General features: G+C 49.2%; 10 protein-coding genes across 10 annotated transcripts; 4 read left to right on the top strand and 6 right to left on the bottom strand.

Moving 5' to 3' along the window:
- Positions 1-981: 981 nt before the first annotated feature.
- Positions 982-1,629, bottom strand: LTR64_006181 (uncharacterized protein; the record flags this gene model as incomplete). Its single annotated transcript, XM_064900515.1, has 2 exons — positions 982-1,464; positions 1,513-1,629. The coding sequence occupies 2 exons, from the start codon at positions 1,627-1,629 to the stop codon at positions 982-984; spliced, it is 600 nt and encodes a 199-aa protein (XP_064753827.1).
- A 2,008-nt stretch (positions 1,630-3,637) lies between these two features.
- Positions 3,638-8,608, top strand: IQG1 (iqgap-related protein; the record flags this gene model as incomplete). The annotated part of the gene is made up of 1 exon (XM_064900514.1): positions 3,638-8,608. The coding sequence occupies one exon, from the start codon at positions 3,638-3,640 to the stop codon at positions 8,606-8,608; it is 4,971 nt and encodes a 1,656-aa protein (XP_064753826.1).
- Positions 8,609-9,345: 737 nt separating this feature from the next.
- On the top strand, positions 9,346-11,745 carry LTR64_006179 (uncharacterized protein; the record flags this gene model as incomplete). The annotated part of the gene is made up of 2 exons (XM_064900513.1): positions 9,346-9,845; positions 9,882-11,745. The coding sequence occupies 2 exons, from the start codon at positions 9,346-9,348 to the stop codon at positions 11,743-11,745; spliced, it is 2,364 nt and encodes a 787-aa protein (XP_064753825.1).
- Positions 11,746-13,027: 1,282 nt separating this feature from the next.
- On the bottom strand, positions 13,028-15,554 carry LTR64_006178 (uncharacterized protein; the record flags this gene model as incomplete). The annotated part of the gene is made up of 2 exons (XM_064900512.1): positions 13,028-13,161; positions 13,190-15,554. The coding sequence occupies 2 exons, from the start codon at positions 15,552-15,554 to the stop codon at positions 13,028-13,030; spliced, it is 2,499 nt and encodes an 832-aa protein (XP_064753824.1).
- A 1,135-nt stretch (positions 15,555-16,689) lies between these two features.
- LTR64_006177 (uncharacterized protein) lies at positions 16,690-18,363 on the bottom strand (the record flags this gene model as incomplete). The annotated part of the gene is made up of 1 exon (XM_064900511.1): positions 16,690-18,363. One exon carries the CDS (start codon positions 18,361-18,363, stop codon positions 16,690-16,692), a length of 1,674 nt encoding a protein of 557 aa, XP_064753823.1.
- A 369-nt stretch (positions 18,364-18,732) lies between these two features.
- LTR64_006176 (uncharacterized protein) lies at positions 18,733-19,957 on the bottom strand (the record flags this gene model as incomplete). Its single annotated transcript, XM_064900510.1, has 2 exons — positions 18,733-19,318; positions 19,374-19,957. The coding sequence occupies 2 exons, from the start codon at positions 19,955-19,957 to the stop codon at positions 18,733-18,735; spliced, it is 1,170 nt and encodes a 389-aa protein (XP_064753822.1).
- Positions 19,958-21,694: 1,737 nt separating this feature from the next.
- On the bottom strand, positions 21,695-23,317 carry LTR64_006175 (uncharacterized protein; the record flags this gene model as incomplete). The annotated part of the gene is made up of 1 exon (XM_064900509.1): positions 21,695-23,317. One exon carries the CDS (start codon positions 23,315-23,317, stop codon positions 21,695-21,697), a length of 1,623 nt encoding a protein of 540 aa, XP_064753821.1.
- A 996-nt stretch (positions 23,318-24,313) lies between these two features.
- On the top strand, positions 24,314-25,347 carry LTR64_006174 (uncharacterized protein; the record flags this gene model as incomplete). Its single annotated transcript, XM_064900508.1, has 2 exons — positions 24,314-24,404; positions 24,458-25,347. The coding sequence occupies 2 exons, from the start codon at positions 24,314-24,316 to the stop codon at positions 25,345-25,347; spliced, it is 981 nt and encodes a 326-aa protein (XP_064753820.1).
- Positions 25,348-25,793: 446 nt separating this feature from the next.
- On the top strand, positions 25,794-26,648 carry LTR64_006173 (uncharacterized protein; the record flags this gene model as incomplete). The annotated part of the gene is made up of 2 exons (XM_064900507.1): positions 25,794-25,893; positions 25,927-26,648. The coding sequence occupies 2 exons, from the start codon at positions 25,794-25,796 to the stop codon at positions 26,646-26,648; spliced, it is 822 nt and encodes a 273-aa protein (XP_064753819.1).
- A 60-nt stretch (positions 26,649-26,708) lies between these two features.
- On the bottom strand, positions 26,709-27,650 carry LTR64_006172 (uncharacterized protein; the record flags this gene model as incomplete). The annotated part of the gene is made up of 2 exons (XM_064900506.1): positions 26,709-27,340; positions 27,398-27,650. The coding sequence occupies 2 exons, from the start codon at positions 27,648-27,650 to the stop codon at positions 26,709-26,711; spliced, it is 885 nt and encodes a 294-aa protein (XP_064753818.1).
- Positions 27,651-27,733: the final 83 nt, after the last annotated feature.

The raw sequence follows: 27,733 nt of genomic DNA, 5'->3' as shown, positions 1-27,733 counted from the left end.
TGGGGAAAAGCGAAGTTCTTTAGGTAGGAGACGTTAGTGGTTGGTCCTGCACGATTACGCAAGAAGGTAACTAATTTAACAAGCTCAATCACAATGTTCGACGAGGAGGCTGCAAGTTCCAACGACCAAAGCAACTGTCTCGATAATGCAGGAAGAGTTTCCGACTAATGAATTGGGATCCGCTGGTTGGAATGCTCACCATCTACTTCGAAACACATCATTCTACTGTCCTCCTTGTTCGACTTGTACAAACGCGAGGCAAAGGCGAAGAATCAATGCCCAGGGCCCCTCGGGCTACGTCAAGGCGCCCCTCTATGCAGTCAGTCACCAAGTAAAATTATCTTTCGTTGCTGGTGCAGGAAAGTGCCATCATGGCGGATGCCTTGGCCTGCATCATGCTGTCATAGCTCCACCATCCACGCACCAATCGAACTGAATTGACATCATGTTACAAGCAGTCGCATCCTTTGTTTGGAAGCAGCGGCTCAGCTGGCCTTCCACTGTGTACTGTGGACCGGTTTGCACGTTTATAATCAGGACAACGACGCCATAGCAGTATCGAGATATTGTGCAGGTGATCAATTGCTTACCCCGAATCAATACACGATTCATATTCAAAACCATTGCTATCTTTATTGCTATTGTTGATCGGCATGAGGAATGCCGTGCTTGATCCTCTACGAAACTGGATCAGATTGTTACCGCTGATGATGACGGCAAGATCTGCAGACCGCACCACAATGCCAATCCGTGGCCCGTGAATCTAAGGCAAAGTCGCCAACGTTGTGTTTCGCCTGCCAGGAAGACGTGGTTATTTGACGTCAAAAAGTGTTTCGGTGATAATGGTACAAGAATAATGTACATATTGAGCCGTATCTCATAATCAAACTTGTGTATAAAAACTGAAATGGTATCGTAATTCAAAAGTCCAGACGCTAAAACAACAGAATTGTCCAAAAGGAAATATTTCCGCAAGAATTGTTATGTTGGGAGTGGTGACGGGTCGTCGAATGTATAGCGTAAGCTGAACATTATTTTGAAAAGTGCCAAATCTGCTGGACTTTGGGTAGACTGTTCGTACCATTTTTGCAGAGAGGCCGCATCCCAATCAGCACTATACATGGCGGCAAGGATGTCCTCAGTATTGGACATGGAATTATTCAATAGGCTGTCAAGTCGTGTAATAGCATCATCGCCTAGGGCCAGGTCTGCATGAGGTACAATGCCTCGTCGTCTGGCCTTCATGGACCTTCTAGAAGGTTGAGTGGAAGCAGCGACGTTGGCACCGCTCCTCACCGATGCTGGCCGGCTCGATCGAGGACATGCGTTCGGCAACAGTCCCTCAGGATCAAACAGTGGTGTTTTGTCGGATTCGGCAGACCGTGTTGGCGAGTTACTGGCTGATACTATCTCGGGGCAGTAGTTGTCTTGGGCTTGATCGGTCCAGCCATCAAAGTAGCCTGACTGTAAGAATGTTAGTCAAAGAACTGCTGCACGAAGAGCGTGGCTTACCCAACTACCATCTGTAGTCGAAGAGGTCGACAGATCAAAGAAAGACGTCTCTGAATCTAAGCTGTCTGTATTCTTGTGTTTCTGCCAAGCTGGGTATTCACGTGCCGGCGTGTTCATGTTGATATCGAGGTCGTGAGGCACGTACGTTGAGAGAATGGATTGACCAGCCAAATCATAAAGGAAGGACTTGAGTGAGTGACACAGATGGGCAATGAGGCTCAATGCGAATGCTTGGATGGCATTGGGACGAAAGAACAATGGATCTAATCTCAGCGGATGAGTGGTTGATATGTGGGTGATTGTCTCAGCACAAGGCCTGGGAAAAATCCAGTATGGATCAGCGGGTTTCCGAAATAGAGTTCAGATCTTGTTTTTCGCAACATCAACGCGCACAGCTTCTGTATGTGCACCGATGACTACGAGTCATGGCGATGCTCGGGCGTTAAACCGGCTCATTCTGTCAAGGAATGGAGCCAATTACAGCGCACAGAGCACTCTGAAAGATGATCAAACGACATGGATCTTGATATGGACTCCATTGATCATGACGATAACGATCAGTCCCGGAACGACTGAGCCGAATAAAGAGAAGATGAGCAAGGCAGTCCAAGTGCACAATAATTGGATTTTTGCCTTGATGAGGTGCATTTCTCCTTTAGGTACGTGCCAAATAGCGTGTCTCGCTAGACTCTTTTGATCGAATCAAGCTTATCTGAGTATAACGGTGCACGTCTCTCTGAGTCGGATTCGTCTTGTTCCTGCAGTAGCCTGGGACTTTTCTGTTTTAACTCGCGAGGTGGAGTCGACTGCCTCAAGAGTTCATGCACCCTGACAGGAGTACGAGTCGGTAATAGTATTCTGGCACCTGCTGACTTGCCTACGGAGTACAGTCAGAAATTGTGCTTCTTTTCATGCGTTGTTAAAGGCCTCCCTGGGTGAGTTGAAGTCAGGGCTTGTGCACCAGTACATGCAACAAAGGAAATCCTCAGGATTACACGTCATACTTTCGACCACGTTTAGGTTCCAGGTTCCAGGTTGCAGGTTGCAGAAGCTTTTCAGCAACCCAATTCCAGCTTGGCAAACTTTCCTATTGTCACGCGGGTGTGCAGGCAACGGAAGATCATGGACATATTAGCATGCAGATGCGATGCAACTTCTGCTTTGGAATCCGGCAATCTGTATGTCCACGTACGTACTAGGTACACTCGTGGATCCGAGCTTGCGCGTCACCCTTGTCCTTTGCCAAAACGAGGCAGTCTCCCTGCCAGGGAACATTCGTCGCTAGCTCACTTGGACGAGTGGTTTGCTTACGACTCGAAAAACTCTCAAGCACTCGTAAGAGCGTACCTGGTACTAGCAGACGATTGAAGTCCTTAGTTTGTTCCTCAACTGCCGATGAAAAATATCCGTATGCAACGCGGTTCTTATGTCAATCCTGATGCTGAAGAAAGTGGCTGATTGACTAGCATGATCGACCCACGGCGAGCTCCCAACACCTCCACCTATCTGCTCTGTACAAATACGCGACTTGCAGGGCTGAGTGACAAGCAGGATGAAGGGGTTGTCCTTGAATCGACGTACCAGTCACCTTGCTGGAACACACTTGTTGGTCAGAATCTGAGATGGTGTCGAAAGTGAACATGGTAAATGTAGCCGCTGAATGCGTGATTAGCTCATGTCGCAACGCACTCTTCTCCTTGTGTGTATGAGCACTGTCTCACCGGAACGCCAATCAGAATGTCAATCCCTGTTAAATTTATGGTTCAAATCTGTAGAGCAAAGCCGACGACGGTGCAGGTCGCACTGGTATGCAGTAGCTGTACGACTGCAGCACTACGGTCAAGCACGACCGCCTGGCTCACGATAATGGCTGGCACAACCGTAATGTCACGCCTCCAGTCAGCAACGTATCGAGCAGAGATCCGATGCGTTGGCCTGACGACGGTTAAGCTTTGCTTTCAAACAATCGAATCGCGAAAAGTTACACTATCATAAGTCCGCTGAAACATCTGGAACCCACATACAACTATGCAGTGACAATAGCATGAAGAATGACGATGCATCTAAAATGCAGTAGTGAAGTCGATCAAGCACTTCTACGTGAGCAGAGCGATCACGATACACAATGGCGCAAGCTGGTCCGACGGGGGCGGTGGGAAGGTTGAAGTCTTCCTTTGAGGATGCGATGCTTGCTCGGAAAGATTCAACGGCCTCAACAAACTCATCAGCTTACTCTGCCTATTCGAATGCTTCCAATTCCTCGCGGCTCGATGCCTCAATTCGCAACAGCCCCGTCACTTCGGGAGTGTCCTCTGCCTATATCCAGCACCGCAAGACTAGTGGACACAAGAGAGGCATCAGCGAGGCAATCGAGATATATCAAGCCCCGTCTCAGATGGATGAAGGTAGTATAGAGAACAGCCCAGATTATGTCTATCGCAGCATGCGACATTCCCTAAGACCATTACCACAACCCCCAAATACCTCATCGTCTCCAACCTCGAGTCGCTATCGATCTCCACAGCACGTGCGAAATAACACTGTCGACCACATAACACCTCTTGAATCCGAGAACCTAACACCTGGATCAAAATCACCACTCTCCTCTATCGAACCTGAAGCCAATTCTCCACGCCCTCACTTCCATCATTCCCATGCGGCTCCGCACAATTCAACATTTCTCGCTCCCGATTTGCAAGAACTGAAGAAGTCATCGACCAGCCACTTGAAAGCCTTGTCTAAATTCGCACAAACCAGCGATAACGATGAGTTCTCCCTATCAACACCAGCACCTTCGGTCGTCGGCCTCCATAATCGAAGACAACTCAAACGCACAGATTCTCCTCGCCAAGGTGCTAGGCAACGTAATTATGGGTTTGGCGAAAGGAATTGGATGGATAAGCAGCGTCAGTTTCTTCAAGCCTATGAATATCTCTGTCACATTGGCGAAGCAAAAGAATGGATCGAAGACATCATACATCAATCTATACCACCGATTGTTGAGCTCGAGGAGGCCTTGCGAAACGGTGTGACTCTAGCTGAGATCGTCCAGGCTTTTCACCCTGACCAGCGTCTGCGTATCTTCTGTAACACAAAGCTACAGTTCAAGCACTCCGACAACATCGTCTTGTTCTTCCGTTTTCTCGAAGATGTCGGATTGCCGGAGCTGTTCAGATTCGAACTTATCGATCTATACGAGAAAAAGAATATCCCCAAGGTCATATATTGTATTCACGCTCTGTCATGGCTGCTCTACAGAAAAGGAATGGTCGACTTTCGAATTGGCAACCTGGTTGGTCAGCTCCAATTTCAGGACCATGAATTAGAACAGACTCAACGTGGTCTCGATAAAGCTGGTATCAGTATGCCCAGCTTCCACGGTATGGGTGCAAGCTTCGGTGCTGAGCCTGAGCCGGAACCTATCGAGACGGAAGAGGAAAGAATTGATCGCGAACTACACGAGAACGAAGCCGTCATTGCAGATTTACAGACTCAGATGCGAGGCGCACTGGTTCGCATGCGACTTGGTGACCTGATGAGCGTCATGTGGGATCATGAGCACAAGATCGTTGAGCTTCAGGCCATGATACGAGGAGATTGGACCAGACAGGTCTCTAACTACAGGCTCGATATGCAGCGCTTTGCCACCTCCCTGCAGGCCGCTACCCGAGGCTTTCTACGCAGACAGAAAGACGTAGCTAGACACCAATTCTGGCAGTCGAAGCAAGACGATGTGCTCAAGATCCAGAGCTTGTATCGTGCAAATCGTGCTCGTAAGCAAGTTCACCAACTGAAAACAATGGTAAGCCACCATGATCAAGGTGTTCGCAACATCCAGTCTGCTATGCGAGGCCTTCTGGCTAGAAAGACAGCTGCGCGGCAAGTCCAAGCTGTGCAACGATCAGAAAGGAAGGTAGAATCTCTTCAATCCGGTATTCGTGGTCTACTCATCCGAAGACAAATAGCCCACCAGCATCAACAACTGTCACTTCTGGAACCGCAAGTAACTCGGTTGCAAGCAGCGATTCGTGCAATGTCTCAAAGAGACCATATTGCTCTACATCTCGAACGTCTCCACAGTATGTCTTCGATATGGACAGCCCTGCAGAGTGTCGTTCGAGCCCGACAGGTCCGGATGAGTATAAAAGCCACAAAGAAACAGCTTCTGAGCCATTCGCACCAATTTGTCAGGCTCCACACTCACATCAGAGCTGGGTTTGCGAGAGATGCTCATCACGCCTTGCTGTCTGCTCTCACGGCAGAGGCAGCTTCCATCGTCTCACTGCAGCACCACGTCCGCGCATTTCTTGCACGACAACGACTTGCTGACCTGCACGCTCAGCTGCAGCTTCAGCAGCCTTCTATCAAAAAGCTGCAAGCCGTTGTTCGAGGGCTGCTCTGCAGACACAGAATTGGTCAGGATCTGTCTGACCTCCATTTGCAAGAAGATTCCATCACCTACATTCAGGCAGCAATTCGTGCCACTTTGTGCAGGGGTAGGGTTGGGGACTTACTAAGCGACCTTGAAGAACAAGAAGATCCTGTTGTACTTTTGCAAGCAGTAATTCGCGGAAGACGCATCCGAGCACGGTTTGCTGAAAAGAAAAGATTCTACAAGGAGAACATGGAGAAAGTCGTGAAGATTCAAAGCGTCATTCGGGCTAAGATACAAGGTCAAGCCTACAAAAATCTTACATCCGGTAAAAATCCACCTGTTGGTACATTGAAGGGCTTCGTGCACTTGCTCAACGACAGCGATTTCGATTTTGAAGAAGAAATTGAGTTTGAAAGACTGCGCAAGACTGTGGTCCAACATGTTCGACAAAACGAGCTTGCGGATCAATACATTCAACAATTGGACATCAAGATCGCCTTGCTTGTGAAGAACAAGATCACTTTGGACGAGGTTGTCAAGCATCAAAGACACTTCGGTGGTCATGTTGGCTTGCTCCTACCGAACTCTGATATCTCATCAAAAGATCCATCTGACCTGAAGGCTTTGAACAAAGCTTCAAGACGTAAGCTCGAGCATTACCAAGAGCTCTTCTTCTTGCTTCAAACTCAACCTCAGTATCTTTCTCGTTTATTTAGAAGGATACGGGAGCAGGCGACTTCTGAAAAAGACTGCGAGCGTATCAAGCATCTTGTCCTTGGTCTTTTCGGCTACTCACAGAAACGGCGAGAAGAGTACTATCTGCTCAAGCTTATTGTCCGATCCATGAGGGAGGAGATCGACTACATATCTGACCTCGAAGAGTACTTGCGCATGAGTGCATTCTGCAACCGAGTCTTCTCCGCGTATACAAAATCTCCGCGCGACAGAAAGTTCCACCGTGACTTGCTGAGCGGGCTTGTAAAGAAGAATTTCATTGATAACAAGAGTCTCGACCTCGAAGGTGATCCGCTACAAATATACCTCTCAGCTATTAGCAACGAGGAATTGTGTACGGGCCAACGGAGCAGGAGGGATCCCAACATACCGCGTCAACAAGCAATTAAGGATCCTGAGACGAGACAAACCTTCATCTCGCACATGCAAGATCTTCGCGATATCACAGATCAATTCTTCTTGAGTTTGGAGGACTTCCTGAACCGGATACCTTTTGGTGTCAGATATGCCATGCAACAAATGCATGATGCACTATGCATCCGCTTCCCACAAGAGGACCCGTCGTTCGTTTTGCAGACAGTTGGTCAGTGGTTATGGCGAATGTATCTGCAACCTGCTTTGCTTGAGCCCGAAAAATCCGGCGTTGCAGATAGGGCTATGACACAGGAGCAGAAGAAGAACCTCGCAGTTGTGGCTAAAGTTCTCAATCAAGCTTCGCTCGGACGAGAGTTTGGCAGTGACAATGACTACCTACAGCCTCTCAACAATTACATCAGGGAATCTTCCAATCGACTTCTTACTATGTGGCAACATGTTGTGAATATAGCATCAGCCGAAGAGCACTATGACATTGATGAGTTCAATGATTTGTACGCCAAGCAGAAGCCGACGCTGTATATTAAGATGGCCGACATCTTTTCCATCCATCAGCTAGTCTCATCAGAAATTGCTTCCATATGTCCGAATCCAGATGATGTGCTTCGAGAATCTCTTCGCGAATTGGGCAGTGTAAAAAGCAACGAGTCAGACTTGATGAATGTCAGCTCCGGAGAGATTATGCTGACACTAACCCCGAAATACCTCGATTCTCAGGATCCTGATTCTGACATCAAAGCTCTCTTTACAGAGACAAAGAGATGTGTCTTGTACATTATTCGTATACAGGCAGGTACTAGTCTGTTGGACATCCTGGTCAAGCCTGTAACCCTCGAGGACGAGCAGAAGTGGGAAGATCTCGTCCGCGACGAGTTGAGTGCAACAAGCACCAAGAGGGGAGCGTATGCTGAGCTCTCCAATACACTCGACTTCACGACGTTGTCCTACCCCGATCTGAAACGCATAGCGCTGGAGAACGTACTGCAACTAGAAGCCATAGGCCGGCTTAGTCGATCTAATCAATTCCAAGACCTGCTCAATGAGATCGCCGTGGACATCAGAACCAAACATCGTCGACGATTGCAGCGACAGCGAGAGCTGGATAACGTGAAGACAACACTGCAAAGATTGAATGAACAGACTGTCTACCTCGAGCAACAACTCAAAACCTACAACGACTACATTGAGCAAGCAATGGTGACATTACAAAACAAGAAGGGCAAGAAGCGTTTCCTCTTGCCTTTCACAAAGCAATGGGACCATGAGCGAGAGCTACAACGATCTGGACGATCCTTTAAATTCGGTTCCTTCAAGTACTCCGCCAGAACTCTGGCTGACAAAGGTGTACTTGTGCATTGGCGTGGTTATACCGAACAGCAATGGTTCCGTGTCGATATCACCATTTCTTCGAATGAAGTGGGTGTCTTCACTATCGAAGGATCTAGTGGTAATATGATGTTACCTGGTGCCACAGCTCAAGTACCGCTGGACGATCTGCTAGGCGCCCAGTTCGAGAACAAGCAGTTCTTGGAATTCTTTGAGGGTCGATCCCTCAGAGTCAACGTCAATTTATTCCTTCATCTGATCATGAGAAAATTCTACAACGAATGAACTGGGACAACTTTCGAGCTCCTCGTTGATTGGTAGATTGTTGGCTAGCATTCGCCTGTGAAGGCTCGAGACACTAGGATTCTTGATTTTCTGCATAGCGTGTGTTTAGTGGCGTTGGTGTTGAGGAACATGGGCGGTTTTATGTCTGGGAACATACGTACCTTCACGTGTTAACGACGCTGATGAAGAGGCATGCTCTGTGTAGCTTTGTAAGCGCTAGAGTTAGTATATGATATTCGCGCCAATAAAAGTGACATACATACCTACACATTGCATGAAGTATCTTCCTTTCAGTACTTGCTCCAACCGACCTTCCTTTGATACCACTTGACTAGGGGTGATGGTGATGGACCAATACGCCTTTACTTCTGAGCTGGCGGCGTTAGGCATGAGCTGGTGCATCACACACACTCGCATGTGACAATGTTCGCGTTGTTGTTTGTGGGCTTCGGTAGGATTTGTGAATACGTCCAATCCTCTCAAAAAACGACGACAATGCAAGACATGGCTCAGTCAATATCGCAAGAGCTATACGTGAAGGAGAACTATTTAGTCTCTTCCCGCCACGCCTCGGCTCATAATGTATGATCGAGCCTTCAACTCCCTATGCTGGACTGATTGTGTTGGATTTGATATCCAGCTGTTTGCTATCATTACCATTAGCCGCCGCGTGTTTCTCTACCTTGGCAGATTTTCCCCCAGGTCTATCTTGCAAATCAGACAGGTGAATCTCGAGAATGCTTGGAGACGAGAAATTGTCGACTTTGGCATCATTGCCAACGCCTCTCCCATCTATATCATCACATGAGGTTTTCACGCCAGAGCAATGGGACAATCTTCTTTCGATATGTGAAGTCTTCGTGCCTGACCTGTCCTCACAGGCTGAACCGAATCTCGCCACAGACAGGACCATCGAGGAACTTCGCCAGATCCTGCCAGAGTCAGAAAGCCCCGACCTGATCGAGAAATACCTCGCAGACACAGTAGCAGGAAATGCAGACTTCAAAGAAGCACTACGGCGGAGGTTCGTAGCGCACGTGCCGGAAGATCAAGTGAAAGGGTTGGCATTTCTTCTTTCAGCTCTTGATACTAGGATTGGGTCACTGGCTATGACTGGAACTACGAAAATATTGCACACTCAGAATCTACCTGAGCGTTCTAGGATTGTACTTAATTGGGCGAACTCGTATATTGGGGCTCTCCGAGCATTGTATCAGGCGGCTGAGTCTCTAACAAGGTATACATGGGCGACACAGTCTACACTTTTGCACAGGCTACTAGACTATCCTAAGGTACCGAAAGATATTGAACGTCATCCAGGCTATGAGTTCGAGTTTCTAGAGTTTTCCGATCAGCCGGAGGACAAGACTGTTCAGGTTGATGCTGACATTGTGATTGTGGGATCTGGTTGTGGTGCTGGCGTGGTCGCCGAGCATCTCTCAGCAAGCCTATCAGATCTGCCACGTAAACTCAGAATCCTGGTGTTGGAAAAGAGTTATCACTTCCCTAGCTCGCACTTTCCTATGGACCAAACAGCTGCTGGGAACAATGTGCAGGAAGGCGGAGGAGGCCTCATATCTGACGACGGGAGCATAGCAGTACTGGCCGGCAGTGTGTTTGGAGGGGGTGGCACGATTAACTGGAGTGCTTCTCTACAGCCATCACACCACGTAAGGTCAGACTGGGCTACGAAAAACCAGTTACCGTTCGTCTTGTCTCAGGACTTCCAAGCTTGCCTGGACGAGGTGTGCGGGAAGATGGGCGTATGTCGCGCCAACGATCTTGAAGGACTGTCCAAGATAGAGCAGAACATCCCCAACTCTATGCTCCTGGAGAGTGCCCGTCGCCTTGGTCTTGCAGCTGAAGTCGTTCCTCAAAACACGGCTGGTAAGCGCCACTACTGCGGACGATGTGGCATGGGTTGTGCAAGTGCGACGAAACAAGGTCCCGCCAATTTCTGGTTCCCAGAAGCAGCCAAGAATGGTGTTAAATTCATCGAGGGCTGTTTCGTCGAAAAAATCTGCTGGGACTCCGTGAGCTCGGAACGCAAAGCAACTGGCGTCAAGGCGATCTGGACCTCGCGTTCTCGAGACATCATCCGCAAGCTCAAGATTAATGCAAGCTATGTCATCGTCTCTTCAGGAACGCTTCAGTCACCACTACTGCTGCATCGATCTGGTCTAACCCCTGAAGTCAACAAGAACATCGGCTCCAATCTCCACCTTCACCCCACAATCAACGTCCGAGGAACATATCCCCAACGTATAGATCCATGGGATGGCGCCATCCTCACATCAGCAATGACCACCCTCGACAACCTCGACGGAAAAGGCCACGGTCCCAAAATCGAGGTCATGCTAGGCATACCAGAATTAATGGCAGCAGTCCTCCCCTTCCGCCCTCAACTATCCACCACCGCCACAACAACAACCAAATCCAATGGCCAAACCCAGTCCACCACCTCCCTCGACTGGCGTCTCCGGATCGCCAAACACGGCCACAGCTTCACCTACATCATCATTCAACGCGACCATGCCGACGCCAACAACTCTCCAAAATCCTACGTCTACATGGATCCAGCTGACCCCCGTAAAGTCAGAATCAGCTATATCCCATCTCTCAAAGATCGTCAGCATCTTCTGGAAGGTATAATTGTCGCGGCAAAGATGCATTTCGTCATGGGCGCGGATTTTATTGATCCGACTGTGCCGAACATTTTGCCTTTCGAGAGACCTTCGACGAAATTAAGAAGAAGCGGCACAGCACTGCCCACCGACAAAGATCAACAGCACACAGATATGGAAGACAATACAGCCTTCACCTCCTGGCTCTCAACCCTCACCTCCACCACCTCTCCCTCTTCCTCCCTCATCAATCCCCAAACAACTCGCCTCGGCTCTGCCCACCAAATGAGCACCTGCCGCATGTCTGCCTCTCCCAGCACAGGCGTCGTCGATCCAAGTGGCAGAGTATGGGGCACGGACAATGTCTATGTTGCTGACGCGAGTATTTTGCCGAGTGCGAGTGGTGTTAATCCGATGGTCAGTACGATGGCGTTTGCGTTGTGGGTTGCTAGGGGATTGGTGGGGAGGGTTGGGCGAGAGGTAGGCAGGGGGACAGGGGAGGTAGATGAGTGATTGTCAGACGCCCGGATTATCCTGTTTCAGTTGGCCAATCTATATAACAGGAAGCACAGAGCTGATTATCGCGCTTCCCAGCACCTGAAGGGCTCTCCAGCTTTAGTAGAATACACTCATTGACCTCTATTTCAACTTCTGGCGTATATATTACAGGCCCTTACATTAAGGGTATTAGGGGTGGTGTGTAAAGGGCTTTCGGAGGGGGTTTTGAAGGTTACTCGAGGCTCTTCTAGGGGTTTCAAGAAACCCGAAAAAAAAAGCCTGGAATAAGTATTATTCATATTTGACAGGTTTCCTAAATAACCCGACAAAGCCTAGTATACTACCACTACTAATACCATTTTGTGAACACGACAAGTTGTTACAGAGAGGGAAAAGCTCACAGTACGTGATCAATAATATCGTGTTTGCCAGAAAACGTTTCATTTTGCATAGTTGTACATGATTCTCATCAGGTCTGCTAATCACCTGCAACTATTTCTTTGAAAAAGTACGCTCAAATCCAAAAGATTTCAAGACCCTTCCTCCTTCATCGCCTCGTTGCGTCATGTGTGCTCATATATAGTGTACTCAATATTTTAGATCATTTGTGATCTCATGTCATTCGTCTCGTCGTGTGTAATCGTCGTTAGGTTGCTGTATGTGCTCGCTGTAAAACAAGTTGAATCAAACCCCGAGACGCCAGTCATATGCGACCTGCGCATGTAACAAGAAACAGAAATACTCCTTCTCTTTTCAGGCTGGTTAAGCTCTTGTTCCTCCCTTCAAGGGACATCTAAAATGCCTCCACTTCCGCCTCACAACCTCAGACCTCTTCTATCTACCAAATCAGCTGCTCTAACGTCCTCAAGGATGTCGTTAATGGCAGTCGAATTATCGATTTTATGACCATTCGCATGTTCTAGCTCTTTCGTGTAGACGCCTCTATCATCAGGAAACCTCGAATCACTTTGCATCACAACTTCAGGACCAATACTCTTACGTAGTTGTTCTCTTCTCAGTTCCCTTTTTTGGTCTTCTCGCCTTGCACGGGAATTTGTCATTCGCTCTCGCAGACTGGCTAGCCGCCCAATTGCCATATTCAGGCTCAAGCTTCGCAAGGGTGGCACACCATAAAGCTTCTTGCCAGCTCGGAAACGTTGTAGCGAGGAATATGATGTCTGTTTGACAAGAGCTTGTTGTTGTGAGATGTGGTCATTTACCAATTGCCTGTGTTTTCGACGCTCGGAGACCCGTTTCATCAAAGATGCGGGGCCCATTGCGATCGAGCTAGATCGAGTCAATTTATGTTTTGGTGGAGGTTTTCTGACAATAGTCTCTGTTCCATGAACAGATTCAGGTTCAACATGTTGATCATGCTCGCCTCCTTGAAGTAGCCTACGCTGATGATTCTCGTCATCTGGCCAAAACGCCCTTGGTCTCCAAAAAGGGTGTAACGTACTGTCCAGCTCCTGGTTAGCCTTGGGATTTTTCGCGTTGCGAAGACTTATCCCACGACTGAGAGACTTGATGAACGATTCAGAGCGGTCTCGACCTTGAAGTGATGGACGAATATGCGACAAAGTACCAGTTCGAGACTTTACAGGCGATGTAATAAGTTCAGAATTAAGCTGACCATTGACCTCGTCCCTTGGAGTAGGCGGAAAGACAGTGAACTGAACTTGAGGTGGCTCCGGTGGTTTACGTGGATGTCGAAGTGGTGAATTTGCATTTTGCTCAAACATCAACAGTTGATCGCTTGTTCGTGGTGTGTTAACGTTCACTTTTGGTGCCGGCAAAGTGTGAGCACGGTGTGAAACAACGTCCTTCAGGGCTCTAACAGCTGGTGTTTCGGAGAGACGATTAGGTTTAATGAGCTGTAAAGATTTGTTATTATGTGGAAAGAAGTTAATGATTCTGGCTTCAACGATATCGGGTGAGGCGGACAGCATTGACGCTTGCGAGAATGGGGTGCCTGTCAGGGTTGCTGGCCGAAGCTCTGCCCACTCCTTCGTCCCTGGTATGATGGTATTGATTTCGATTGAAAGAGATCCTTGACGAAAAGTCTCCAGCTCGGGAAGATCGCCCGACCTGTGGCCATCGCCAGGTTGTAAGTCCTTGGGAGCTGGAGTCGGCGAGGACGATTGACGAGAGCTTCTCCTCAAACTAGCAGACAATCTTTCTGATTCCATTCGCTCAAGCGTGCTGCGCAAATCTTTTTCAGCCTGTTCACGTTGCAGAGAAAACTGTTCCGAGGTAATGGAATTGGATCTAGTGCCATTTCGCGATGTTGGAGTCGACAAAGACGACCGTCTGACAGGAACCTGAAGAGGTCGATCGATAGAAGGACTTCTCTCGTGCGAATCGGAAAATGCTCGCTTACGGCGGGGTCCCGGTGTTGAGACTGGGGGCATGTTCGAATGCGCGTGGGCAGAGGTGCCAGAAATGGAGCGGGAGTGCCGTCGACTGCTGCTTGCGGACGACTGTAGCGAAGAGTGCCTTTCGGGAATGACAGCGACTCTGATCACTTCCTGTTTAGCCCAAGCAGGACTCGAGCCCCAGCTCAGAGTTCGTTTGGAGATGTCCGAGCCGCTACTCCAACGATTTTGGTTGTTGAGCTTCTGCTTCTTGTGGATGAGACGATGAGGTGAGTCGGAGGTCGATTGTAGGGAGTTTCTGTTGGAGTGAGGTATAGGAGAGCTGACAGAACGCAAAGAATCGTTCTTGACGACCTTTCGCAAAGTGCCACGCTTTCGCGGTTTGATGGACGATTCTACCACGTATGCCTCGACCGCAGACGGATTGGATATACCAGACCAGCGATTTGTGGCGCGCTGCTCCATGTGCGTCACGGTTGGACCTCCATCATTCCAACCGATAACATTAGCGAAAGCTTCTGTAGAAGCTGAATTCTGTAGGGTGTTTGTGTGTTTGAGACGATCGCGTAAGCTCTTATCTCGCTTGACCACATGTTCAGCGGGTACGGTAACCTGGTCGTATGTACTAAGTCCAGTCTCGACAGGTGCTGGAGGTTCTTGGTCGTTATGACTAGCATCCTTTTTGACTAAAATGGGCTCGGCATTGTGGTCCAACTTCGACTGCTCAGCTGGAATATCCTTCGCCACAGGTGCAGCATTATTAAAAGCATTTTCCGTGTCAGCAGGCAGAGTGGGTGAGGAGGCGACGTTGTCGTTCCCTGTGACTCGCGTGCTTGCGCCAATTGCCGACACACCCACAGGACTGAAGGACCTGGTGTGGGTACCTTCGAGATCTGCTGGTGGCAGGGCTGGTAAAGGAGGCGCTAAGGACGCATCGTATGTCACTTTAGGGAGAGAGTAATCGTCTTCGTCGTCGGAAAACATTTGTTCGCGCGCCGTGCGAAAGGACTCGGCACGTGTCGATGCCATTGAAGGGCGAAGACCGAGAAAGGGACGAATTGCGACCTTCAGCTGCTCGCGAGGAGGTGTATGATCTGGCGTGGGTGGACTATGCCCATTAACCGGAGTGGCAGGAAGTGATCTGAGTTTTGCGACCTCGTCATTTTCAGCAACCGGACCATCTCCTTTCGTACGGCTTATCTCGTCTTCGGCAGTGGGTGGTGTTGGCGGGAAGTCGGGAGATATGGGACTCGAGACCTGGGGTTCTGGTGCTGCAACATGCTCGAGGTGCTCCGAGTCAGGGATAGAGTTACGGTAGAGTGCTCTCAAATTACTGGCGTGGTTGTGATCTTTGCGTACAGACAATGTCTTGAGGGGCGATCGTAGAGGCGCCTCAGGATCTGACGACAACGGACGGCCATGAATAACATACTCGTATTTACGAACCATTTTGCGCCACCGATTCCAGGTGTGTCCTTCTTGCGCAGTGCGGATGACTAGGTTATCGCATGCTGTTTAACTGTCAATACCCGTTCACATCCGCCGCATGTTGAGCTCAAATTGTGTAAATCCTCAAGGCTATGTAGCGGCGCAGGCCGGGTGAATGTTGTAATGGCAGGCGCGATTGTTTAGGCGGTGCAGCCGGAGTGTTCGACAATCACGGAAGTGCGACACTGTACGTAGCAGAATCGAATCAGAGCAGTCAGGACCGCGAATAATCGGTCCAGATGGCTACGCAGTCGAGGGAGTCGTCGGAAGGGCGATGCGAAAGACTTCGCGGACTTGGATCGATATGCTTCACGAGCAAATCGCCTCCGGCGCAATGCGTGACGGCGCAGCGCAAATTGAGATGGTTGATTTATAGATATTGGTGCAGATCGTGACAGGAACTGTTTCGTTGAACGAGATCATCAAGTGAAGTCGAAAGTATAGGTTTCGGACTAGCTCAGGTCTGCGAACCTGTAACGTCTGAGGAGTCCGGTATAGGCGAGTCAAGCTGAGGGAGTCTTTGCACGAGCACTGTTCAGCTGGGTTATGTCACAGGCTTGGCCAATGATGCTGCAAGAGTGCTGCAGTCACGAAAAGGGTGCCTTGAGATCTATATCTCAAGGCGACAACGACGAAGCGAATGGCTCGATCGACAAGGCGAGAATTTTTGGTCTGGCTGGACAATACTGTTTGAGCAATGATGAGCACGAATGAGAAGAGGCCGACGAACCTGAAGCTCGAGTTCGTGGACGCGTGGGAATCCATTTTTGAGATGGCTGGCGACTTGCTGCTAAGCATAATCCTGGTTCCCAGAGCACTGTGGAGCGCCTGGACACTTTTCCGAATGGACGCACTTAGGGGCTAAGTCGGCAAATTTTATTCCGTCTCGTGCTTACGACTGGTCACTCGCTTCGTGGCTGTATGCAAGCTGCAAGCTATTCACTTGTTTCACTCCAGCCAACCAGGGTATCAAGCTCAAACGGGCGAGTCCTTCTCCTGCCAATATATCAATCCACAACACCATGCACAGACACAAATGGCAGGAAGAGTGACCACAGCACGAGGCACAATCGTCTTATTATTCAAGGCTAATAACCTACCAGTTGTGAGGCAGTTGGCCGACAGGCAGGTCCGGCCATGTATCATCATCCTCGTCTGTGGTAGATTCGTCGTCCTCGTCCTCGAACTCCCCCGGATCGTAGTCGTAGGGTCCAAAAGGCCCATCGAGCAATGAATCAAGCTCTGAGTCAGACTCGTCCTCGTCCCCAATCTCATCTCCACTATCCACGTCGTCATTGTAACTCATCTCCCAGGTCTCGTCGCCTCCAAATCCCCCTTCTTTCAAAGTCGACGGTACCTCGTGCATGTGAGACTTCTTGTGGACATCATAGAAGCCTGGCGCGATACAGACGTGGTCCAACGGGCATTCGCCGCCGTTGAGGACGTAGTCACGAAGCTTGGTTCGGAGTCTTGTATTGTCTGGGTCCGCATCGGCCCATTTATTAACGAACCAGTCCTGCATTCCACCATTAGTGAAAGCCCCTCCAAGTCCAAACTTCTCGAGTTTGAGATGCCTGCGCATCCACTTGAATAAATCAACCAGGCAAGCTCTAGGACCCTCTGGCTCTTCCGGCACCAGAATTAGCCCTCCCAGTTTTAACGACACCAGGCTTTTCGAACAGTGTTTGAGTATGCTTTTCACCTCTTTGCTTGTACATACTAATCCACTCAATTTCAGATGTCGAAGCTTGGGACTCCAGCTGAGGCGTGCCGGAGTTGCTGTAATGTCGGACCTTCGAGCCGCGAAGAAGGAACGGCACGCTCGACCAGATGTGAGGTCTTCCATATGTTGGCCAATTACCTCGATCGAGTCAAGCGACTGAAATGAAATCGTCAGAGATTGGAGCTGTACCATTTCTTTCAAAATGGCCTGGAGATTGCAAAAGGTCAGTGGAAGAGGAAATTTTGGGTCACGGCTCGGAGCTTTGAGTTGAAGTGACTTAAGGTTCGCGAAGGTGCTTCTAAAGTATGCCTCGTGTTTGGCAAAGTCACCTTGTAATAAAAAGGGCCCCCATCGCAATCCGACAAGTTTTAAGTTGTCCAGATGTCGGGGCAAGCAGTGCAGCGTCATCAGCACAGCTCGGCTGTATGTGCTTCTACATCGAGGCTGGCCCCACATGCCCTGCTCGAGCCTCGTGTGCTCGAATCGACCACAAGTCTCGTCCACTATTTGAGAGTAAAAGTGTGGAAGTCCCCCATCACGGGGCGAGTGTAGGTGCTCGTACGTTGAGGGGAGTGCGTCTTGCACCGTGATCGAGGCAAGGTTGGGAAGAGAGGGAAAGGCTCGCTGGAAATAGATCACTTGGGTTATATCGTCCATGGGATTTTCAGCCTGTAGATTTTGCTTGTGCAGTTTCAGAGCACGTTCCGTCACAATTCGTCGTTCCTCCTCGCTGATGTCTTTACTGTATACCGACTCCAGTCGCCGCAAGATCATGTCCGTTAATCTAAGAAACCGGGTATTGTAGTGTATGCTCTGCACAAACACAGCGAGGCCTGGTGAACTTGAGACATTAATGAAGCGTTCAAAACTTCGAACGTGGGGATATATCGCGAAGTCACGAAACAGCTGAGGTGTTGACCATTTGTTGCAGAGTCTCGATGTTGATCTTAGTGCTTTGAGTGATTTCTTGTCTAGAAAGTTCCAAACTTCTTGCAGCAATTCCGGGGGCAATGAGAGCAATTCGGTCTTTTCGGTGAGTGAATCCATGGCTCGAGGATACTGTGATTGAGAATGAGAGTTGCTGAAATTAGGCGCAAGCACTGTCGCTGCCGATGTGGGCGAGTGCTAGATGTTGTAAAGAGACATTGCCTTCGGCTGAGGGAGCCTGCAATGCAACGGCGCCAAAAATCGTCTGGATAATCGCGATAAGGGTATAAGTACGGAAACGATCGAACGTCATCGACGCGTAAAACGCGCCTCGAAAGCCTGCGACTCGAGTCGTGTATAGTATGCTTCATGGTAGTAACTAATCATACATCTCGCCGTTCATATACAACTATACACTCCTCAGACTACTCTGCATCGCATCTACGATGCTGTTGTTAAGTGCATGTATTCCCGCGGTTCTGACCAACGCTAGAGTCGAGAGGTCTCCTCCTGAGCCACGGCTTGTCTACCAGGAGCCATATGTACCCAAATTTCCTCTCTGCCAAGCGCCTGTTGTTTCTGCCAATATTTCTCTCTTGCATGCGGCGCCATCCTCTTTCGTGCTTCATGGTCAATCTTCAGCCTCACGGCCGTCCATTTCTTCTTGGGCTTGTGCTCAGAAGGCACTCCAGGTATCAAATCGAGATCGAGGTAATTCTTCGATGGCAGATTGCGACGAAACACCGCTTCTCCTTCGCCGTCCTCCTCGTCAAAGTGTAAAGTCCGCGACAGAAAGTCAAGTGACACGTCAATGTTGACATCAATCGCGCGTACAGGATCCATGGTCATTTTGAGCACATGGTTAGCTATACGTGGGTAGAGGATGCAGAAATCTGACTGCGAAATGTGGACGGTGCCTCGACATGTTGTCAGCCAGGCTGGCTGGCCTGCTTCTCTTGCCTCCTCGATGACTGACTTTGCTATGTTGAAATTGTCTTCCCAATACATGAAGGCTTCAGAATTGATTCCCAATAATGGCACAGTAATATGATGCTCAGAAGTACCTTTTTGAACTCTATGAGAAACTGTTAGGACGGGTCACACCGGTAGAGATTTACGAATTTACTTACGGCGTTCCCCAGATATCGTAGATAATGCCCTGGCTAATATAGTTGTACTTTTTGCTATTTCGGAGCATCTCAACCGTCGTCGTCGACCCGAAAGAGTGGCCTACCATAGTAACATGATCGCAATGTAGACGATCAGCCCATGTATCAAAGTCGACTCCATCCAATCCTAACGAGGATGCACCTCGCGCGCCAGGTCGTCGCAGGTTGTGCTGTTTCAGTGTCTCACCTCTTCCTGCACAGATTTCTGTCATCAGATAGTATGCTTCGTCGACCTCAGCTACTCGCAAATTGACCTGTGCTTCACGAAGCTCACGGTCAATCTCATGATCCGGACTTGTGTCAAATTTGTCGCTTTGTGCGAACAAAAAATCCACAGTCTCATAGGAACGCTGCGTCTCCGGTTTCGTATGGTGGTGAGCTGCTACTGCTGCCTGTGATTCTCGCCTCCGTACAGAGCCTTCTGGAGGCAAGTTTACCGTTGATCTAGGTCCACTGCCATCCCGGTGCTCAATAGCGCAAACGATAAATCCATGACTGGCAAATTCTCCGCAAAGACTGCTGTAGCATGTTCTCGTTCCGCCCATGCCATGACTGAAGAGGATGAGAGGGAACTTCGGTACTGATGGTCCTTTCGGAGGCACTCGGCCTATGTTGGTCCCAACTTCGCCACGGTCACGCCAGTCTCTTTTGTCATCAGGCCAATGTTCTGCAAGTCGTGCGTTACGATAAGCTGGCAGCTTGGTTAAAATGGTCGTCATCATGAAGAAGAGCATAGTCGGGAACTGAGGAAGAGATGCGAAGTGTGCATAGCCCCCTGCTGTCGAATGCCTTGGCCTTGGTAACCAAGTTGGTCGACCATTGTGCTGTGATTGTGCTTTTCTGACGCGTGCGTCATTGGGTGTATCAGCATGTGCAGGGTAGTAAACTGTCAGCAGTACCGTTTCTGTCGTGGTCATTAGCTCAAGACCGAAAATGTATTGACCATTACCCTGTTGCGATAGTGGACAGCATGTTGACTGTTCGTGATTACTTACCAAGAACAAGTGCATGCCTGTGTCGCCTTTTTATACCGGAAAAATGTCTGGGTTCTCTGGCTGGTACTTCAAGGTCCAGCACACCAACTTGATAGGGTCCCGAGTATCGTGGAAGGCGCCCATAGAATGGCAGCTTGTCACGGATGCTATTTGGCGGCCTAGGCTTTCGATCCTTGCCCACTGACACATTGTGTCGTGACTTTTGCTGCTGATTCTTAGGATGCCCTAAGACGTATTCTGGGAAGACGTCGGACAGATTGACCATCTTGCTGGTTCAACCGTCTCATGCCAGGTGATAATGCACAACCGGGCTCGGCTGAGGTTTGAACTCCTATAAATTATTCTGAAAGTGTCACCATTTCGATGTCCTCAAGCTGGAATTGTCTTCAACCATCCTCGAGGTCGTAACAAGGACGTCCAGTTGGTGTAGACTGATTTTGCTGTCGCCGCACCATATCAAATAAATTCAAATCCCTACAAATTGATTGACTGGGTTATGACGGTTTGCACCCTCTTGCCCCGGGCCGCTCTCTGCTGAAAGCTGAGCATCCAAAACTTTGAACCTTTTACTCGTGCTTAGATGGCCCTAAGCCGGAGTGCGCGGATCAATAAACGTGGCTGCTCTGACGTCAACCAAACTATAAGTGTATGCACAAAAATAACTGCCAGGCACAAACGGTTCACGGAAAGTAGCCATATACTAGTAGCGAGCGAAAATGGAGTATTAAAGGTACTATAGCATCCTGGAAAGAGCTAGTCCTCGTAGCACCAGCCTCGACGCTGCTGTCAAGACCACGGTCTGCTTATTTGATTGTTACAGCCGAGTATAAAATACCGAAGCATCTAACTCACGTGTCAAGCTCTACCAGATCATGTGCCAGAGCTCGATACTCATCGCTAAGCTGGTTCATAGTGCGAATTGGTGTAAAGACAGCAATGCTTGCTTTGGCTGCAAGAACAACCGCATCGAAGAGATGACCATTCTCTTTGAGACTGCAAACTGGTCGGAAGTGAACCACTTAGAAGGTGGAACAGGTACCAACCGCTCGAGCTCGGCCTTGCTCAAGGGGCTACGAATCTTCGCCGGAACTTTTAGCAATTGGGTGACCTTTTCTTTTCCGGGAGAAATTGCATTGTGTCGTAAGTCTAGAAGGCACCAGGATATTGAGGGCCCTAGGCCTATTTGCAGAGTGATTTCAACATGTTTCGTAGCCTGGTCAGTTCTCGTAGTGGCAATTGTTTTCAGGCATTTCTGTCACAAAACCCATGAGATGATTGCTGTGCAGTTTAACTGTACACAGCCTGCCACTGCCATTTCGCACGAAGAACTGCCAGAGCACCACTCTGAGTTTCGACAGTACGTCCACGACCTCGATCATTCGGATCGCCACTACTGATCAATGAAGATGATATTAAAGCTGGGTTCCGATGGTCAAAAACACCCGCCGGCAGCGATTGGTTTCCAGCAAGGCTTTCCCATTCAGCGATATGCGCAGTCTGATATGGGACATTCCACCACATACCAAATAATCCGGCTTGATTCTTAGTGGCTAGAGCAGCATCAGCGTTATGATAGATCCACTTCGAATAAGCGGCGCATCTTTCGAGGTGATAATGATAAATCTGATCGTCTAATCCACCTACAACAAGGCGGAAAGCCATATCTTTTTCTGACGCACGTAAAGGTCGGCAAAACTCAGTAAGATGAAGGAAGAAAATTCCCTTGAAAGTTTGGCCGTCCTGGCTGCAGTAGAGGCCATGGTCGCAAAACTCTTCTAGAGTACCACCACGACCTAGACCTCGCCAGATATTATCCGTGTTCGGCCAGCCTGTGGCTCGAATAACGTTGGTGATCAGCTCATGCCCATCATCTAGATAGGAGCGTGCTCCAGTTGCGAGCCATAAGCCACGACTCGCCGTGAGCATAACACCTTGGTTATAGGTGTATACCATCCTGTCTAAATCGTCACAGTGGCCCGTCCCTGGATTGATCGTACCATTGGGGAAACGATGCCATCCTGTGACGTGGAATCCATCCTGGTAAAGTCCAGCTTGATTACGCATACCCGACTCTTTCAGCCACTTATATGACTTGACGGCATTCTCTAGGTGTGCAGGATTGTGCACTTTGTGATACTGTTCCTGCGTGCTGCTGATGAACGGGGCTGAATTGTTGTCTCCAGGGAAGTAAAGATACATGGATATGCTAGCCGCAGCGAAGAGCTCGTTAGTGATGGCATTCTTGTATGGGTTGAGCGAAGGATTCCAAGTCATTCCTCCATTACAAAGAGATTCGTCCCATCCTACAGAGGCCAGCTCGTAGAAGACTCGCGCTCGATGAGCCGCCATTGGACTCAACTGCAAGCCATGCCAAGGACTAGTCTCGAATTCCTGGCCGTTCTCATGCCTTCTGGCATACATATCAGCAAACTTGGTACTCTCTAACCAACCAAGGACTACCCAGAGCATATCGTCAAAGGCTTGGTTTCGCAGGGCGAAGACATTTTCGCCAAAGTAGAAAAAGGCTGTTTGTGTATAGTATTGATTGACAACATTTTCCCACTGTAGAAGGTCTGAACACACGCCTCCAAAAGACAGATCAAGTCCATCCACAATGCCGGTCAGCGTAGCGGAGACATGGGTGCCTGCAACTGCAGCTGTCCAGTCTATAGCATCACCCCAAGTACCCGCGAATTTATCAAAGTAAGTTTCCTGCATAGCTTCTAGGGCATCGAGCACATCTTGCAAAGCCTCACTGCTATTCTTGAACGTTGCCGTCCTGGCTGTCTCGAGGAGGGGTCGTTGCGGATCGTTGACGTGGGGAGCCACTGCTGGAATACGTGTAGCGGCCACTGGTGTGAGATGCGCGCAAAGGCTCACCAGTATTGTCGCAGCACTGAGCTTCCGCATCTCGAAGTTTGTAGAAATTGTTGCCACTCTAACAAGGTGTTCTCGTGTTCGACCACCACTGGTTACCGTCTGCTCATTGTGGTGGGAGTGGTTCAATCAGCTTTGAAGAGGACAAGAGACAAGCAAGAAACCATAGTCACCTGCCATGCCCAAATGCTAGATGACCTCCTACCTAACGACAGCAGAGACGGTGTGGTCGAGCACCTTCATAGGCTTGGGAGCATGCGACAGCTGGCAAGACAAGCAATCCAGGCAATCCTTGTCCGCGAAGAAAGCACATTCCTCGGCAGTCAATCATCGGGTGGCGGCTAACCCCGCCAGGGTTGTGGAAACCTCTTGCCTATCACGACCTTGTAACTTTGCGTACCTGCTGCATCCAGAAGGTTCGGTCAATGCAGGTCGTTACCAGTAAGAGACGAAAAGTGAAGACCATTTTCATAGCTCAGTGTCTGAAATGTATAAGAATACCCAAGTGTTAGGGCTTGCAGCAGCCTTAAAGGAAGAGGGTGGTAATTACATTGTGCATTTCAGGCACATACTAGACTTCAGGTACTACAATGGTCAAACCTTCCGCGCGCAGTGCAAGTAAGTAAGTAGTATATATTTGCAGTGCTCTCTCAATGGACAGATTTGCGAATCAGAATCGCAGGCTCAACCATGATCTATGAAAGGCCCTTGACTAGCTAAGAAGCATACTGACTGTACCTCCAGTCGAAAACGTTCAACGCTACCTAGTATGGTTGTTACCGAAATTTACGAGCTTCGGGTGTGATAGCCCCACTAGTGACGTTTCATCAGGGGCTGTAGGCTTTGGGGCCAATACGAGGCTGTACCCTGTGACCTGAATACTAGTACTTGTCAGCCTAGCCGTTCGTGCCCTGACCATGCTGTCGTGTCAACATCGTTCTAACTCGATGGTCCGTCGATGATGCTTTGCAACAGCGACGATTTCTCATCTTACTTTATACATCGGAATCTGCGTCTTCCATCTGCACAATGAACATCTTTCGCATTCTTGGGGATCTGTCCCATACAGCGTCCAAGTGTATACTGATATGGGCCATCCATTCCAACAGAAGCGCCGAAGGTGATGACAACCTTGTTCTATATGTTTGAATGATGGAACTGATTGCATTGCAGGCGTTTCCTTGATCACACAGTTCCTCTACTTTCTGGTCTTCATTACTCGATACCTCGACCTGTTCTGGATCCCACCCAACTGGCACTGGTGGAACTTCATTCTCAAGAACTTCTACATCTGGACCTCTATCTACATTACATACATCATGACTAGGCATTACGCGAGGACAAGAGAACGAGAGAAAGCATGGAAGCTGGCTATATACATATTGATCTTCTCTGCGGTGGCTGGTCCGATATCGAGCGTTCTATACCGTGTTACCTATGCTGGGAAGGGGACAGACTTCACTGAGATCCTGTGGGCCTTCTCTATTGTGCTGGAGTCTCTCTGCGTGGTACCCCAACTTCTGCTGCTTAGACAGACGAGCGTTCCAACGGTAATAGACTCCTACTACCTCGTCACTCTGGGATCATACCGTGCCTTCTACATCCTCAACTGGATATGGCGAGCCGCACACAGTGATTACCCAGATGCGATCTCTGTGGTATTTGGCATCATTCAGACAGCCTTCTACATCGATTTCGCCTGGGTCTATTATACCAGGCAGCGAGTGAAACTAAGAGGTGGCACGGTCGTCGACACAGATGATTTGAGCAAAGGCTTTCTCGTCAACAGATTTGCGAAGGGTCGACCAGCGGATGAAGATGCCATTGAGTCTGGTGATGCAGATGGCGAGCAAGACCGATCCAAATTCAATCAATGGGGAGCTAGAGGCGTTTCAATCAGAGCTGATGATACGCTCGACCAGCATGACAGGCCACAGAGAAGCTCAACCCGCCCAGGTTCAAGTGAAGAGACAGTGGCCTTGACTGATCCCGACCGCTTTCTCTCAGACGACGATGACGATGATGCTCCTGCGATCGATGTATCTGCGTCGCACGGGAGATGATGGGATTAGTCAAGGAGTGCTTCTCTTGCGTGATCCATAGAATGAAATCCGAGCCTCGCATATGAATTGCGCCTTCCTAAACATCAAGCTTTCATCTTCCGTACAGTACTGTACACTAAAGTTCAACGTCCAGCGATCTTTAGCGCGTATCTTTCGTGTCGTCATTAACTTCGCAATTGTCCTTGTATGACGAAGCAGCAGCTCAAGTCCTGAACTGTATTGCTGGTCATTGAAGCACCTTCACCAGTGCCATCATCCAGAAGTAGCAGGCCGCTGTTCTGCTGTACGACTTGATTCGTGCATCTGTGCATGGTTGTCAAATGTGTATCATACTACAGCCTCGATTACGTTCGCTATATTCAACACATCACATCGGCACGCATATCTCGAGCAGCTGTCAACCTTCCACTGATCATTTATACTCACTTAGCAAACGAGCTTTCAGGATGTCGTCGCAATTGACAATAACCTCAAAGAGCACATTACCTTCAGGTTATGAGATGCCTGTCTTAGGGTACGGTGTATATCAAACACCCTACGATGTCTGTGAGTCAGTGGTAGCACATGCACTACGAACAGGCTATCGACACGTAGATAGTGCACGAGTCTATCGAAATGAGCAGCCTTGCGCGGAAGCCATCAAGGCTTCGGGGCTGAAACGTGAGGATATCTTCTTTACCAGCAAGATCGGCCCACGCGACATGGGATACGAGAAGACCAAGAAGGCCATTCAAGCCTCTTTTGCCGAGACGGGCCTTGGATATGCTGACCTCTTCCTCATACATGCGCCTTATGGCGGCAGGGAAGCCAGGCAAGGCACCTGGAGGGCATTGGTAGAAGCGCAAAATGATGGTCTTATTCGCTCTATTGGTGTGTCAAACTATGGCGTCCATCATCTCAATGAGCTGAAGCAGTATATCGAAACTTCTGATATTGGTGGGAAAATCGCTGTTGGTCAGTGGGAAATCCACCCATGGCTACCCAGACCTGACATTGTGCAATGGGCACGCGAGAATGATGTCGTCGTTCAGGCCTGGAGTCCTCTCGTGAGGGCAGAGCGACCAAATGAGTCCATCCTGGGACAACTCGGCAAGAAGCACAACAAATCATGGGCTCAAGTCCTAATTCGATGGAGTTTGCAAAAAGGGTATGTTCCTTTGCCTAAAAGCGTGACGCCCGCGCGAATTGAAGAGAATGCGAATGTGTTCGACTTTGAGCTGGATGAAGAAGATATGAAGAGCCTACACTTCCCTGATTCGTATCAACCATGCAGCTGGGACCCTACCACGAGCAGCGACTAGGATTGCACCAAACCTCTAAACACGACACCTGATGTTGTTTGACTTTCTAGCAACTGCTACTTAGCGAGGTGCAAGATACCTCCCTTTGTCCTTTCGACCATCCCAACTCACATCTAGAAGCTCTTGTTTGCGGCCGTTGACAGATCCGAGTGCCTTCATATCACTGTCCTCTAGCAAGTCCCAATCCTGTTCATCCTCAGGCGCTAAGGTTCTTCGGCTACCAATCCTCTTCTGTATGTACGCAACAAGATTTGTGGCCATTGCGGAGTCTATCAAGCCCTCGTCTTTCTCTCGAAGGACTCTTTCGCGAATCGTGTCAAGCACAATGAGCCTGTCACTCCTCTTACCAGCACCAAGCCCAAGTCGTACGCCTTCCTGCTCCTGCATCTGTTTAAACACAGTCTCAATATCCCCTGGATGGCTTCTCAGATTCTTCCACATCTCAATTCGACATCTGATCTCATTTTGCGAGTCTGGCTCATGCTGCACTTCACGAGCGATGTCCGTCCAATTGGCCGGTATCGTTGATTCAGCTGGAGTTGGCCACACTTTCGAAATGCTGTCTTTGGTAACATCGATGCTTCCTGGTGAATCCGACTTTGGCGCGTCTCTGACTGTCAACGACTTTCCCCGGCCGGCTGATTCAGGCCCACCCTTGACTGAGAGATCAGCATCTGAATACTCCTCCAGTGCTGAATCATAGGGCTGCTTTTTGCCTAGCACGGCTCTCTTTACCTTCGACAACCAACCGTCATGAGGACCAGCACCACCTCTCGCTTCAAGAACTGCACTAGGCGTTGGCTCATTCACCCGTTTGTTGCGATCACGAAAAGAATGGTCTTCAGCATCGTTGTTGGAAGCCTCTGTCTTCCGAATGGCGACTGATGACATATCATTGTCATTACTGGGAACATCGCTCGTTTCAACTGAACTCGGTACTGTGCTTATGCTCTCCACTGCGATGCTAGATCCTGGATCTGGTTTCCGGATAGCGGTATCCATTGGCTCAAAGCCTTTCACTGGTTGTGCGTCGGAATTGCTAGCGTCTCTTGACGACCTTCGCTCAAATCTGCAAACTGCCTTTG

This window comes from Lithohypha guttulata (assembly GCF_036872675.1).
Source record: "Lithohypha guttulata strain CCFEE 5908 chromosome Unknown scaffold_4, whole genome shotgun sequence".
Taxonomy (NCBI): Eukaryota; Fungi; Ascomycota; class Eurotiomycetes; order Chaetothyriales; family Trichomeriaceae; genus Lithohypha; species Lithohypha guttulata.
Note: the sequence above shows the minus strand (reverse complement) of the source record. Positions and strands in the feature narration are given on the sequence as shown.